At 48.9% G+C, this 14,846-nt stretch overlaps 2 protein-coding genes across 3 annotated transcripts; both read right to left on the reverse strand.

Annotated features, from left to right (window-relative positions):
- Window positions 1–8: 8 nt before the first annotated feature.
- On the reverse strand, window positions 9–2,447 carry THAP7 (THAP domain containing 7). 2 transcript variants are annotated; one of them, XM_028528702.2, is made up of 5 exons: window positions 2,395–2,447; window positions 2,147–2,226; window positions 1,568–1,723; window positions 930–1,070; window positions 9–739 (listed from the first exon to the last, which is right to left on the reverse strand). In XM_028528702.2, the coding sequence occupies exons 2-5, from the start codon at window positions 2,224–2,226 to the stop codon at window positions 160–162; spliced, it is 957 nt and encodes a 318-aa protein (XP_028384503.1). In that variant the 5' UTR covers window positions 2,395–2,447; the 3' UTR covers window positions 9–159. The 2 variants fall into 2 exon arrangements, with proteins under 2 accessions (XP_028384503.1, XP_028384505.1); XM_028528704.2 differs by lacking the exon at window positions 1,568–1,723 and having other exon boundaries at window positions 2,147–2,437.
- A 906-nt stretch (window positions 2,448–3,353) lies between these two features.
- On the reverse strand, window positions 3,354–12,410 carry LOC114509275 (tubulin alpha-3 chain). Its single transcript, XM_028527583.2, has 5 exons — window positions 12,259–12,410; window positions 10,076–10,298; window positions 8,862–9,010; window positions 7,913–8,593; window positions 3,354–3,854 (listed from the first exon to the last, which is right to left on the reverse strand). Exons 1-5 carry the CDS (start codon window positions 12,259–12,261, stop codon window positions 3,558–3,560), a joined length of 1,353 nt encoding a protein of 450 aa, XP_028383384.1. The 5' UTR covers window positions 12,262–12,410; the 3' UTR covers window positions 3,354–3,557.
- Window positions 12,411–14,846: the final 2,436 nt, after the last annotated feature.

A 14,846-nucleotide genomic window follows, 5' to 3' on the forward strand; every position in this document is an offset into this window, starting at 1 on the left:
ACCAGATATAGGGCCTGCTAGAATCCACTTTATTAGGGCACCTGGTAGGTCTGGTGGATGCAGCTCACATGAGGTCCCTTTCCAGGTGGATTCTGAGGAAGAGGCTTGTAGCCCTGACAGGCAGCCCCTCAGTCAGTCCTGAGTCCAGTGGCCCCTCGCTCAGGTCATGCTGCTGCTCAGCTGCATGGCGAAGTCCTGCACGTGCTCCTTCAGAGTCTGGCGGGCATCTGCCTGAGCCCGCTTCTCCCGTGCCCGCTCCTCCCGTGCTCGCTCCTGCTGTAGCTTGGTTAGCCTCAGCCGCAGCCGCTGCTCCCGCCGTTTGCAGGCCTGCAACTGGCGCTGAGCCTTGTCCAGGGCATCAAGTGCAGCCTCAGCCCGCCGCTTCCAGAGCAGGGCACTGCCCACCTGGTAGCTGTGCTCATTCTGGATGTAGGCTCCAGCAGGGGGTGGGAGGCGCAGCATGTAGGCTGAGGGTGAGACAGGCCGAGGCTCAAGAGGGGATTGCTGGCGTTCTGGCTCCCGCTCTGGTGAGGGCTGGGTGCTGCAGCCCGCTTCATCCGCTTGGGCACCCAGGGGCCCCAGGAGGTCTGAGAAGGGGCTGCTGAGGCCAGGCTCCAGCCTCCCAGTGGGGGAAGCAGGCAAAGCAGCAGGTGCCGAGACCTCTTCCACAGGAAAGCAGGTGACCTCAGCAGGTGGAGGTGGAGAAAAAGGAGTTGTGGGCCCTCGGCCCTCAGAGCAACTGTGGGGTGAGAGACTGACAGGTCAGGTAAAGGGCTTGCCAGATCCTACTTCACCAGCCCTCCTGTCCAGGGGCACCAGCCCACTCCACAGGCTCAGGACCCTGTCCACCACAGCTGCTGGGAGACACTCTATAGCCTAGTACCTCAAAACTGGGTTGAGTGGGGCACACCTCCACCCACGGCACATACCGCTTCCTGCATCGCCGGAGCCGGCTGACGTCGGGAGGACCAGGTGGGTAACTGTGCCCCTTGGTCTTGGCTGTCCGGCGCAACTTGGAGAAAGACTCAAATATTGTGGGAACTGCACCCTCCTTCAGCCTGTGATAGCCACTGTGGGGGAAAGCAGCCTGGATTACAGAAGGACAAGCACTGCCATCCCCAGCTGACCCGCAGGGACTTGGTCAGAATGCCCTCCAGCATCCCAGAGCAGACTCCCCAGTGCCAGAACATTAGTTTGGGGAATGCCAAGTTAGCCAGAGTTACACCAACCTCTTCCCTGCAAGGCTCCTCAAAATTAAAGTGTGTGGAAAAGTTCCACCAGAACTGGCTTGCCCAGCCAAAAAGTATTATTTCATTTGTGGACTTTGTGGGAAAATGGGTTCTGAGAAACACCCTCTGGAAAAGCTCATGTTTTTCTCCTGTGTCACTGGCACAGTCATCCTGAAGGAGTGGGCCTTACTGTCCTCACATCAGAAGAGGAAACTGAGGTAGAGCTGGGAAGAGGCAGCCATCCATGAAACCAGGCTTGCCTGTCCTCGTGAGGTATGCCAGGGACCTCCTCATAGGACCCTACAGATGCCCCAATGCTGGCTGGCAAGGAGGCTCACCTGATTCCCACCAGCTCAAAGCAGTTCTCCTCGAAGTGTTTGGAGCAGAAGTAGATGTACTCGGATGCTGGGTCCCACAGGCCCTGGCCACTGGGGTCCAGCCTCTGGCAGTTGGCCAGCCACAAGCCTCGCCTTGGGTTGTCCTTTTTGGGAAGTCTGTAAAACCACAAACCTATGAACCCCAGGCTGCCTGAAGCCCTGGGGCCATGATGCCTGAATTCCTCAGATAAAGAGCTGGCCCTGCACATGTTGCCAGGAGTACTCCCTTCAATCATTCCAGCTAAGCACCACCCACCCAGACACAGACGAAGAAATTGAGGCCTCACAGGAGGCGCAATTTGCTCAGCGTCACCTAGCAGGTAAGAGTCGCAGAGCTGAGGATCCGAGGGTGATGGACGTGCATCCTTCCTCTCCCGTCTGGACTCAGTCCCGCTTGGACTGCCCGCTCCAACCTCTGCCACCCCAAGTTCAAACCTCCACCCAACCACAGAGAGACGCATGCGCAATCCTGGCTTCAAGCTAGCACAACGGGCACCGGCGCATTTCAACCTTTCTGAGCCAGCACGCACGCGCGCTGACCTGTGGAAGGAGATGCCGCGATTGCGCGTCTCGCGCGTATCCCGTGTGCAGCAGCCGGCGGCGGAGCAGTGACGCGGCATCTGGGGGAGAGGCGGAAGCTTGGTCGCGGGCAGCTATCCGGCCCCATAGGGGCCCGAGCCCCCAGCCGCCGCTCCGGTTCAGGTGGCCCTTTCTTGCTGAGTCTCCCACTGCCCGATCTCGCCGGAGCCCCGTTCCAGCCCCTTCTGACTCCTATCAGCGGCACTCACGATCTCGCCATTGCTAAGCCGTCGGAGTCTCGCGAGGTGTGGAGAGCGGCGGAAGTTGGTACCATAGAGACTACGAAGCACGGGGCGCTCACCCAGAGGGGGCGGGGCAGGCCCCGGAAGCTGAGAGCGCGTGGGGTCAGCGCCGGGCCTGCGTCGCCCAGCCTCGTAACCCAAGCGCCGTCGCAGAATAAGCCGGTTCCTCTTCTTTGTCCTTTCGGGTCTAATTATTGGCGGTCAACTGGTAGTGCCCTGGGACTGGACCCATGCAGGCCGTCTCGGGAGGTCACGGTAGTAAAAAAAGAAACTCCAACGCCAAGATTAAAGGGGCAGGGCCGCGAGATCAAACCTGGCAAAAAACAGTGCTCACTTCTGTGAAGGTGCTTCTAATTGGGTGGACACCGGCCACTGTTTACGTCTTGGGAAAATGTGACAGGCAGGTTTTGTGCTGGCGACTTCCGGCAGGAACCTGAAAGGGAAAAGCTAAGGGCCTTTCTGAAAACGGAGATCGGAAACTGAGTTAGTGCTGGGCAAGGCTGCCTTCTGGGCCACTCCCACAAGATTGAGGGTGAAAACATACTTCACAGCTTAGGAAAAACCGTGTTACTCTTCCATTTTTCCAAAGAACATCAAAGTACGGGACATAGGACTTAAGAATGTTTTGATTTAAAATAATTGATGCATTTTTTCCTTCTTTCTGGGAGTAATGTGGTAACTAAACACAGACATACTTAATTTTTTAGTATGACAGGAAATGATTTTGCCCTGCTGGTGTGGCTCTGTGGATTGAGCATCCGCCTGTGAAACGAAAGGTCGCTGGTTTGATTCCCTGTCGGGGCACATACCTGGGTTGCAGGCCAGGTCTCCAAATGGGGGGGCATGCAGGAGGCAATCAGTTCACGTTTCCCTCTCACATTGATGTTTCTCACCTCTTCCTCCCTCCCTTCTCTAAAAGGAAATCTTCAAAAAACAAATTAAAATGGAAACATTTTTCCCCTAGAAACCCACTTGGAAAAAGGCAGGTATCTGGATGTGAAATTTTGTCACAAAGTGCAGAACAAGGGACAAATGATGCATCAATACAGAAACTTTAATAGGCAAACGTATCATGTAACAGTTATAGTGGGGGTAACACAAAGGGATGGGCGCCAGCACAACTCTCCCACTCAGTATTCTTCTCCTTCTTCAGCCTCCGCTTCCACGGAATCCACGCCCACTTCTTCATAATCTTTCTCCAGAGCTGCCAGGTCCTCCCGGGCCTCGGAGAACTCCCCTTCCTCCATGCCCTCCCCCACGTACCAGTGCACAAAGGCTCGCTTTGCATACATGAGATCGAACTTATGGTCCAGGCGGGCCCAGGCCTCGGCGATGGCGGTGGTGTTGCTCAGCATGCACACAGCCCTCTGCACTTTGGCCAGGTCTCCCCCTGGGACAACGGTGGGGGGCTGGTAGTTGATGCCCACCTGCCGGAGAAGGAGAAATTAGAAGTTTATATTGTGGTCTCAGAAATGTGGTCTCAGCTTGTTTTTCAGAACGAGCTGTGGGCCCAGTATAAACGATCCCCTATAGAAATTGGTTCATTAGTTTTTGGCAGTCTCTATCAACACTTAATATCCTTTGACCATGTATGTTCACTTTTTTGGTTACCCCCATACAAGAACACAAAGCTACATGGACAAAGATTTCTTTGTATGTAAAACAACATAATAGCAAAGCTGGAAATAAATGCCCATCATAGGAAACTAATTAAATTATATACCCACACAGTGAAACACTATATATGATGATGAAAAAGGAGAAATCTGTCCTGGCTTAGGTCTGTCCAGAAGGTATCCCGCCATGTAATATAAAAAATTTATTAAAATATGAGACATTTAGCTCTGGCTGGCGTAGCTCACCAAAGTGTCGCAGGTTCTATTCCCAGTCAGGGTACATGCCTGGGTTGCAGGCCATGACCCCCAGCAACCACACATTGATGTTTCTCTCTCTTTCTCCCTCTCTTCCCTCTCTAAAATAAATAAGTAAATAAAATCTTTTAAAAAATGAGACATTTATTGAAGAATGTACATGAAACATTGTATACAGGACTAATGCCTCTGTCCCCTTCAAAGTAGGCACCTTGGGACCTCACATAGTTCTCCCAATTGCCATCATCTGCTCCATCATATTTTCCTGAATCTCACTGATGGTCTGAAATCTCTTCCCTTTCAGTGGTGATTTTAGTTTTGGGAAAAGCCAGAAGTCACAGGGCACCAAATCTGGGCTGTAGACAGGCTAAATCACCTGGGTGAATTATGTTTCAAAAACAAACTGCACAAGACTTTGTGATGAAGCTGCCAATCCCCAGTGGACCATCAACTGTGGCCTGATTCACCCAAGTAGTTTCCATGAAGGGATGTTCAAACTTAACGCAAAATTTTATGTAGATTTCCTTGGTTCTACTCACTCAGTCGTTTGAATGCAACAACCACACAGTACACATGCTCACTCAATGGCAACTACTATCCTCACTGACTAGTACAGAGGGGAAGTCATTGTTCACCCATGTGTATTCCAGTCCGCTGTCCTTGGCTACCAGGTTACACTGAAGTCATGCAAACCATTCTCGTTGTATTAACAATGGCCGGACTTTTTCTGGACAGACCTTGTATATTGGATTGGCCAAAAAGTTTGTTTAGTTTTTTGCATGAAATAAAAAACACACTTTTCATTTTCAACAGTAACTTTATTGATATGTATGTTTTGAGTGTGTCAGATATCTCCCTCATAGTATACCATTGATTGCTCTCAATTAATGTCTTGATTTGATCACTCTCACCTTCAGCTGGTCTGTCTGTCAAGCATCTTCCAGGGAGAAACCTCCAGCACAAATTTTCACAAACCATTTTTCACACTTTCGATCAGTCACAGCACCTTCTCTATACAACACACAAATCTTTGTGTTTCAGTTGCGTTTTTACCATTCTTGAAATAATAAAGCATAATATGCTGAAAATGTTGCTTATATTTTTCTATCTTCATTATTAAAATAACTACACAAAACTTCACCAATTTTGACAAGTTTTCAAATGTACACTGATATGACAGCTGTCACAATACAATCTAACAGAACTGTTCCAAATGAAGTTAAAGACAACACTACTAGAGCCATCTTTTTGGCCAATCCAATAAATATGTCCAAGATATATTGCATACTTGGTAAAAAGAGAAGCAAGTTGGATCCTATGTATTTAAGCTTAGACATACCTATAGAGGAACACATAGACTAGAGCCTGGGAGAACTGAGAGAACATCATGCAGGAGGAAGACAAATGCCTGGCAGTGTGCTGAGGTGCTCACCTGTCCATGTTCTGGTGAGCAGATAGCAGTTAGCAACAGTCAGGCAATGCCAGTCCCCAGAAGAGTTGCGAGGAGCAGGGAGAAGGGCACAGAAAGTTCTGACCCTGATCAAGGGGTCTCATGGCCCTAAGGCTAAGCCAGCTGGCCCTACCAAGCGGGAGTGCTGCCAGCTTCCTGTTATCTCTGGCCACCTGTGTGCAGTAATTCGAGTCTGTCACCTACGTGAAGACTGTGCACACTTTACCCATATTGCCACCCTCTTTCATTATCACACATATAGCAAGGGGCATTATACACCTTGAAAATCACTTTAAGGACAAACAAAGCTTGATCAGGGGAAGGAGAAAAAAAACTTCAGTTTTTCTCCTGTCTTTATTTAAGATTTTATTTACTTATTTTTAGAGAGAGGGGAAGAGAGGGAGAGAAATATCAATGTGTGGTTGCCTCTCACACACACCCAAATGGGGACCTGGCCTGCAACCCAGGCATATGCCTTGACTGGGAATTGAACTGACAACCCTTTGGTTTGCAGGCCGGCACTCAATCCACTGAGCCACACCAGCCAGGGCACTGTTTTAATATTTTGCCACGTAATGTGCACTTTTTATCACATTGTATGCAGGAAACGTATTTATACGTTTTACATTGACTGGTAGTAGAGCGTGCGATAAAAACTACCCGCAAACAATGTGTTATAATAAAAACCTAACCATATTTAAATATGGAATATGGAAGTTTCCTTGAAAATGCCATGACCCTGAGCAAATGGTTGTTAAAGAACATACGGCAAAATCACACTCAGACTGACAAAAAAACCCTAAAAGGCATGAGAATTCAACATGGTCCATCTGAGGTTGGACTGTCTTCTTTGGGGACAGTAGAAACTTTAACTTCCCACACCTCCCTAACAACCAGCCTCCCTACTGGCTCACAGAAGGCAGAGACCCAGCTAGGAGAGTTACCTGAACACAGGGCACAGCACCTTCCACAGTGCCTCCCGGCTGAGGCGGTCTTGGATGTCCTTACTTTACTTTTCTTTTTTTAAAGATTTTATTTATTTTTAGAAAGAGGGGAAGAGAAGGAGAGTTACATCAATGTGTGGTTACCTCTCACGTGGCTCCCACTGGGGACCTGGCCCACAACCCAGGCATGTGTCCTGACTGGGAATCAAACCAGCGACCCTTTGGTTTGCAGCCCATGCTCAACCCACTGAGCTACACCAGCCAGGGGATGTCCTTATTTTTCAAAGGTCAGTGACTAAAAGAAGCTTTTCTTCACTCAAGAACTTGGAATGGAAGGTTTCCACTCCTACCTAAAACCTCTAGGGTCTGCAAACCTATGTAAGATTTAAAAATTATACCCAGATCAGTGAAACCTGCTGTAAATTTTATCCTTTTTATGAATCACTTCAAGTCATCCGTTTTACTTCCTCATAGATGACAGCCTCACAGTGTCTTAAAGTGGGTGGAACTGACAGAGCTAGATAGTTTCAACTTGTGGGTAGTTGGTCGGCAAGGTACAACCATTCCAAATGGGAACATGGTGACACATACATTTCTGCTACTTGTCATTTTCAGTCTGGCATGACCCTGGAATTTGCAACTCCCCAACACCTTAGGACTCATGAGGGCTTATAGATGTGGGGTCTACAGTTTTATCTAATGCAGAAAACCAGTTGTGAACAAGGACTTAAGGAAGACAGAACAAAGTTAATGAGCCCAAGCACAAAGCAGCACTTAGCTTGGTAATCCCAATAGGTACAGAGCCTGACATTCTGTGATGTGGCTTCCAAAGACATGATGGAATCAGTTTATAATAAAGGCTCAATTTCAAATATCCATGTGAATTTAAAAAATGCCCAAAAAGTTTCTAATAGAAGAAAAAAGTATTTCTAAGGCCAACCTATTTTTTCCACAGTAATTCTACCACCCACATGGGAACAGATATCCTGCAGAAAATTTCCTTTTGTTAAAAAATTTTTTTCTTACCACAGATAAAGAGTGTCATGACTTAGGAAAGAAGTTCAAAAGACACCACGGGATAAGTGATCACTCTGGTTCACTAACTGATGCCCAGAGCCTCGCTGCCAGGGAACAGGATTCTCCACAAGGGCAGCACTCGACCCCAGGGTCTGCTGCATGCTGAAGGGCAAAAGCACTCGTTATCGACCCCCCGGGCCTACCTTGAACCCCGTTGGGCACCAATCCACAAACTGGATGGTGCGCTTGGTCTTGATGGTGGCGATGGCCGCGTTGACGTCTTTCGGGACCACGTCCCCGCGGTACAACATGCAGCAGGCCATGTACTTGCCGTGCCGAGGGTCGCACTTGACCATCTGGTTGGCCGGCTCGAAGCAGGCGTTGGTGATCTCGGCCACGGACAGCTGCTCGTGGTAGGCCTTCTCGGCCGAGATGACCGGGGCGTAGGTGGCCAGGGGGAAGTGGATGCGGGGGTACGGCACCAGGTTGGTCTGGAATTCCGTCAAGTCCACGTTCAGGGCCCCGTCGAAGCGCAGGGAGGCCGTGATGGAGGACACGATCTGCCCGATCAGACGATTGAGGTTGGTGTACGTGGGCCGCTCGATGTCCAGGTTGCGCCGACATATGTCGTAGATGGCTTCGTTGTCCACCATGAAGGCACAGTCGGAATGTTCCAGGGTCGTGTGGGTTGTCAGGATGGAGTTGTAGGGCTCCACCACGGCCGTGGACACCTGCGGGGCTGGGTAAATGGCGAATTCCAGCTTGGACTTCTTGCCGTAGTCCACCGAGAGCCGTTCCATCAGCAGAGACGCGAAGCCAGAGCCGGTGCCGCCCCCGAAGCTGTGGAAGATGAGGAAGCCCTGCAGCCCCGTGCACAGATCCGCCTGAGAGGAAGCAGAGACCGTGAGCAGCGCCTGTCCCAGCCACACCGCCAGCCTCCCACAAGCGCAGCTCGCTTGTCTCGGCCTCCACAACAGCAAATGGATCCCAGTCGTCCCCAGGGAACACGCATCGCACTTAGGGCCCAGGCAGAGCAGGCATGAAGATGTATGGATGCACTGCAGCCACACCCCAAAGGAACACCACGGGTCCGCTACTCTGGCCTGGGTTCTGCCAAAGGGACCCTGGAGGGCCTCCCAGCGTTCTTCTTACCAGTTTACGGATCCGGTCCAGGACCAGGTCCACAATCTCCTTGCCGATGGTGTAATGGCCTCTGGCGTAATTGTTGGCTGCATCTTCCTTCCCGGTGATCAGCTGCTCTGGGTGGAAGAGCTGCCTGTAGGTCCCCGTGCGCACTTCATCTACAGAGATGACACATGTGTAGTGGCTCTTTAAGGACACTATTAACTCGCCAGCACAGACAGACCTGGGGCCTGTTCAATTCTACCAAGCACGTGCTGTTCCTCGTATCTCCACAGCATCAGTGTATCAGAGGGACTCGCTCTGCAATACACAGAGCATGCCTGCATTCTGTGGCTCTAGGGAGGTAAACTCAGCTCATGGCACAGATACCAGCTTGAGTGGTTCCCGAAGAAGGAGCAGAGCTCACAGCCCTGCACACAGGCAATTCTACATGTGCAGATTTCTCTCTCACCAAAAGGTATGATTAAACAAACCCTTCAGGCCTTGGCCGGTTAGCTCAGTGGGTTAGAGCACTGTCCTGATAGACCAAGGGTGCAGGTTCGACCTGGTCAGACCACATACAAGAAACAACTGACAAATACATAAATAAGTCAAAAGACAAATTCATGTTTCTCTGCCTCTCTTCCTTCCTCTTTCTAAAACTCAATAAGTAAAAAATTTTAAAAACTTTCACACTGGACATCACCAGGTCTGTGCAGTTTTTGCCAGGCAGTCGTATCATGGCACCTATGAGGCATACAGGGTCACGTTCTGTCATCTCCTAGATGACCCCTGACAGGTGCTCTCTTTGCAGCTCTCCTTGGGAACTACACTTCAGGCATCTAATCTGGGGGAAGCCAATAAAGTTCTCTATTTTCTATGTCTGAGATACATCAAAACTCTTGTGCACCAGCCTGAGAGAATGCACAGCATTAAGGAGATGCGAGCCCCCAGGCAGGGTCTATAGCTACCTCAGGCTTGGGCAGTCACAAATGAATTTGTCACAATCCCAGTTTACTCCTGCAAAAGCAGCTTTTTTTTTGCTGTATGTTAGGTTTTCCCTAATCAGGAGCCTAAGCCCCCATTTCAAGTTTTAACTTTCAGTTTCTCACCCAACATGGTCACGGATATACCCGTGTGTCCATCCATCCTTTCTGCAGAGGGATTCCGAGAAGCACCCGCAGGGATTTAGCCAGGCTCTCCCTGCCTCCCTGGAAAGCCACCCTACTTGCCCGAGTACCTACCCACCACGGTGGGCTCCAGGTCCACAAACACTGCCCTGGGCACATGCTTGCCAGCCCCAGTCTCGCTGAAGAACGTGTTGAACGAGTCGTCCCCACCACCAATGGTTTTGTCACTTGGCATTTGCCCGTCAGGCTGAATTCCATGTTCAAGGCAGTATAGTTCCCAGCAGGCATTGCCGATCTGGACACCGGCCTGTCCCACGTGGATAGAAATGCACTCGCGCTGGGAAACAGAACATAATGTGAGACCCATTTGTTTTTAAGAGAATTATCACTTACATGGCATGAAAAATTAACATATACATGTACTTCAGTGTCTAAGGCTTTCTCAAACCTTCTTTTCTTTTTTTTTAAAGATTTTGTTTACTTATTTTTTCTAGAGAGAAGGACAAGGGAGGGAGAAACATTGATAGGTTGCCTGTAGCACGTCCCCAACGTGCCTCTAACTGGGGAGCTGCAACCCAGGCACATGCCCTGAGAAATAAATGGGTGACCTTTTGGTTCGAAGGTGGGCACTACAACCACTGAGTCACACCAGCCAGGCTCAAACCTTATTTTCAATGAGGCTTATGTGACCTACTTATCCCTGTTGGATACTGAGGTGCTCTACATCACCCTAGCTAAGTGCCAGAACCTAAGTGTTTTCTAGTGTACAAAAACTAGGTTATCTCCCTGGCTGGTATGGCTCAGTGGATTGAATGCTGTCCTGTGAACAAAAGGGTCGCCGGTTCGATTCCCTGTCAGGGCACATGCCTCGGTTGTGAACACATGCCTCTTGTACAACCCCCTACGGGGGACCTCGCCTGCAACCCAGACGTGTGCCCCAGACCAGGAATCGAACCGGCAACCTTTTGGTTCTCAGGCCAGCACTCAGTCCACTGAGCCACACCAGCCAGGGCCAATGCACTCCCTTTTTAAAAGATTCTTCTTAAAGTACCTATTTTGAATGTACCATCTCTTTCCTGCTGGGAACCTAACTGTACAGTCATTAATCACTTAATGAATGTTAGACACATCATCCTTACAAATACATAGATCAAATGAAATTTGAGGTGTCTCACCCACCCTAAATTCTAACGTATAATACTAAGAACTTAAAGGCCTTTTTTTCTGTTATACAAGTATCAAATCTCAGTCACCAGGACATCAAAGATTCACATAATGCAGCAATAGTTCATTGACAAAGAGGAACTAGAGTTTATTTTAGTGTGAAGGAAGGAAGGAGACCAGAAAGGTGTGTTTGCATATTTGGTGGCAGGAAGCTGAAGTTTCTGAATAAGTAGGGAACTGTGTCATACAACAAGAATATGAAAATGGGTAAAATTGTTGGCCCCTGAACACAAATCAGGGTACTGGCATCAAACAGTACCAGTGTTTCCTCAGCCTTACACACTCAGAGTAAAAAGGGGGAAAAGGCCATTTTCATGTAAGAACGTCCTTGATGAAGCAAAATGTATTAATGTTATTAAACCTCTACCCTGCATACTGTGACAAAATGGGAAAGTGCACATAAAGTTCTTGCTCACAGGCTGAAATACAGCTCTCTTGAGAAAAAGCACATGTGTATTTGAGTTACCAACTGTGAATCAGCTGCTTTTTTCATGGAATGCTATTTGTACTTGAAAGAAACGACAAACTGGCTGTTCAAACTTGGATATTTGTTACTTATGTTAACGTGTTGCTTTAAAGTGAATATTTTCACAGTTCTCAGTTGTAATTTCTAATGGGACAAGTGTAGGGAGGTCCTGAGACCAAAAGTTTGAGTACTGCCCTGCGGTCTTCAGGAATCCAACACTACGTATAGTTTGTCCTCTCGAGAGGCGGAGTTAGGGCTATCCAACAACCAAGCTCCTGCCCTGGCTCATTACAGCCCAATTTCTGGGGAGCTGCCTGCCCCTGCCACTCCCACGCTGGGGTGAGGTCGCCAATGTCTTTTGGGTGCACAAACTCAGAACAAGACAGCAGGCCTCGTGGTGCCACCGGGATGGCGCTTCGCTTGCTCTCCCCTGCCCCCCTATAGTCGCCAATGCTCACTTCCGCAGCACCCCGGATCTTTTCATCTGCCGCCTCACGTGGCGGGCTTCAAATACTCTTCCGACTGGGCGCTGGTGGCTTGTGGGTTTCTGAGGTCCTTCCAATGCCCGCAGGGCCTACCGCGCCACCGCCCAGACCCAGGGCCTTACCATGGTGAACTCCGCCGCTGCTGGGCTCTGCTACCACACCTCAACCGACCTGCTGCCGCCGCGCGCCCAACTGCTGACCCCCTGCAATGCGCACGCTGCCCCTTAAGGCCTCCCGATGCCCAGGCGGCCATTGGTCCGGAGCTCTGTGGGGCAGGCCGAACTAGAATCCAGCTTCTGATTGGCTGTTGCTCGACTCCTTGAGTGTGGCACTTTCTGATTGGATGTGAGTTTGGCGGGAAGGCTGTGGGGTCGAGGAGGGCGGACCCGAGATGCAGGTGTTCCGGGGTCGTTCTCCTACTTGAGATTGAAGCAGCTTTGGCGCCCCCCTGGCTGGGTCACAGAACGTTACTATGCATGTAAGTCCCCAGCAGCATGGGAATGACTTGATGTCCACCTTGTTTGGGCATTCCCCCGCCAGGCATGCCCTTGCCCGGCCCTCCCAGGCCTTCGCCTTTCTGCTTCTTATTCAGGTCTTTGCAAACACGGCCACTTCCCAGAGGTGTGACCAACATCTACCCAAAGTCTGTCCCCTCGCTCTTTTCCATCCCTTTCCATTGCATAAAGGCCTTTCCCAGCCAGCACCGTGGAAACGGGCAGAATTTGATTGCTTCTTTAATAAGGAGTTGGTGTCCTGGGACAAGGGAGATGGGTTGGGGCACAGTGTCCATTTTGGAGGACTTTGGAACAATCGCTTTGTTTCTTCCATTCCGTAAGGATCAACTGAATTTTCTTTAGGGTCTAATGTATGTTCACTTCCGGGAAAAGTGAGGGCGGAGGGATCCAGACCTATCCCCAGCTCATCATGGTAATGCAGCGCTCTGTTCCAGCCAGACCCTTACCTTCTCCGTAGAGGAGAGTGGGGAACCTGCCCCCTGACATGGGACATGCCATGTAGAGGAGTTGGAACTTAAATGAAGGACTTGGAGAGCCTCTGGACGGTGCCATCAGGTCTGCCTTTGGAAAGGTGGCACTGGAAATAGGGAGGAGGGAGATGAAGGGGGCGGGGTCATCAGAGAACCCGGGAAACCAGGAGAAACCCTCCCTGCCCATTCTCCCCGCGACAGTGAATCTGTCTGTCTTACTCATCTTGGGCTACCATAACAAAATGCCACAGAAAGAGTGGCTTAAGAAACAGAAACTACTTTCTCGCAGTTCTGGAGGCTAGAAATCCCAGATCAAGGTCTGGGAGGGTGGGGAGGATTGATTTCTGGTGAGGGCTTCCTTTCTGACTTGCAGGGTCTTGCTTTGTCTTCACATAAGAGGGTGGGGAGAGAAGCAGCTTTCTGATGCCTCTTCTTATAAGGACACTAATCCTGTTGGATTACAGCCTCACCCCTAAGACTTCATTTAACCTTAATTACTTCCAAATGCAGTCACATTAGGTGTTAAGAGGCATTGAGATATGAATTGGGGGCACAATTCAGTCTGTAGCACCCTCTTTACTTAGGACTCCACCATGCCATGCACACAACTGAATTGTACCATGTTGTGTGTTTTTTTTTATTTATTTTTTAGAGAGGGGGGGGAGAGAAACATCAACGTGGGGTTGCTGGAGGTTATGGCCTGCAACCCAGGCATGTACCCTGGCTGGGAATCGAACCTGCGACACTTTGGTTCGCAGCCCGAGCTCAATCCACTGAGCTACACCAGCCAGGGCCTTGTTTTTAAGTACTATTTATTTTTCTGATTAGGGAAGTAACACATACTTAGAGTAGAAAATGTGGAAATGCAGGAAAATATGAATAAAATTAAAATCCATAAACTCACAAACAGGGTCATTTTGGGAGGGGGGGTTTTTCCTTTTTTTTAAACACAATTTGGGTCAAACAATATGATTGTTTTTGGGGGGTAACAGCTTTCTTGAGATATAGTTCACATGCCATACATTTCGCCCATTTAAAGTGGTATGCAATTAAGTGGTTTTTATATATTTGTGGAGTTATGCAACAATCACAATCACTTTAAGAACATTTTGATCATCCCCAAAGTGAAATCCATTCCCTCTACCTGTCAACTCCCAATCCATCCTATTTCCCCAGCCCTAGGCAACTTCTACTTTCTATCTCTGTAGGTCTGCCTCTTCTAAACATTTCACATGACCTGACTCATACAATATGTGGTCTTTTGTGACTGACTTCTTGTATATTGCATACCTGATGCTTTCCCAAATTGTCTGTGTTGCAACAAGTACCGGTACTTCATTCCTTTTTTCTTCTAACACCTTTATTGAGATACAATTCACATACCATACAATTCACATATTTAAGGCATACAATTCAATTACTTGAGTATATTCATATAATTGTGCAACTATTACCATAATCAATTTTAGAACATTTTTATTACTCCAAATTTCACTCCTTTTTATTGCCAAATAATATACTATTATATGGGCATACCACATTTTATTTATCCATTCATCAGTTGGTGAGGATTCTCACTTTGTGGATATTATTAATATGCTGCTATGAACATTTGTATACAAGTTTTTATGTGGACCTATGTTTTTATTTCTCTAGGAGTGGATTTTCCAGGTCATATGGTAACTCCATGTTTAACCTTTGGCAGAATTGCCAAACCATGTGGTT

Source organism: Phyllostomus discolor, chromosome 13, assembly GCF_004126475.2.
Source record: "Phyllostomus discolor isolate MPI-MPIP mPhyDis1 chromosome 13, mPhyDis1.pri.v3, whole genome shotgun sequence".
Classification (NCBI taxonomy): domain Eukaryota; kingdom Metazoa; phylum Chordata; class Mammalia; order Chiroptera; family Phyllostomidae; genus Phyllostomus; species Phyllostomus discolor.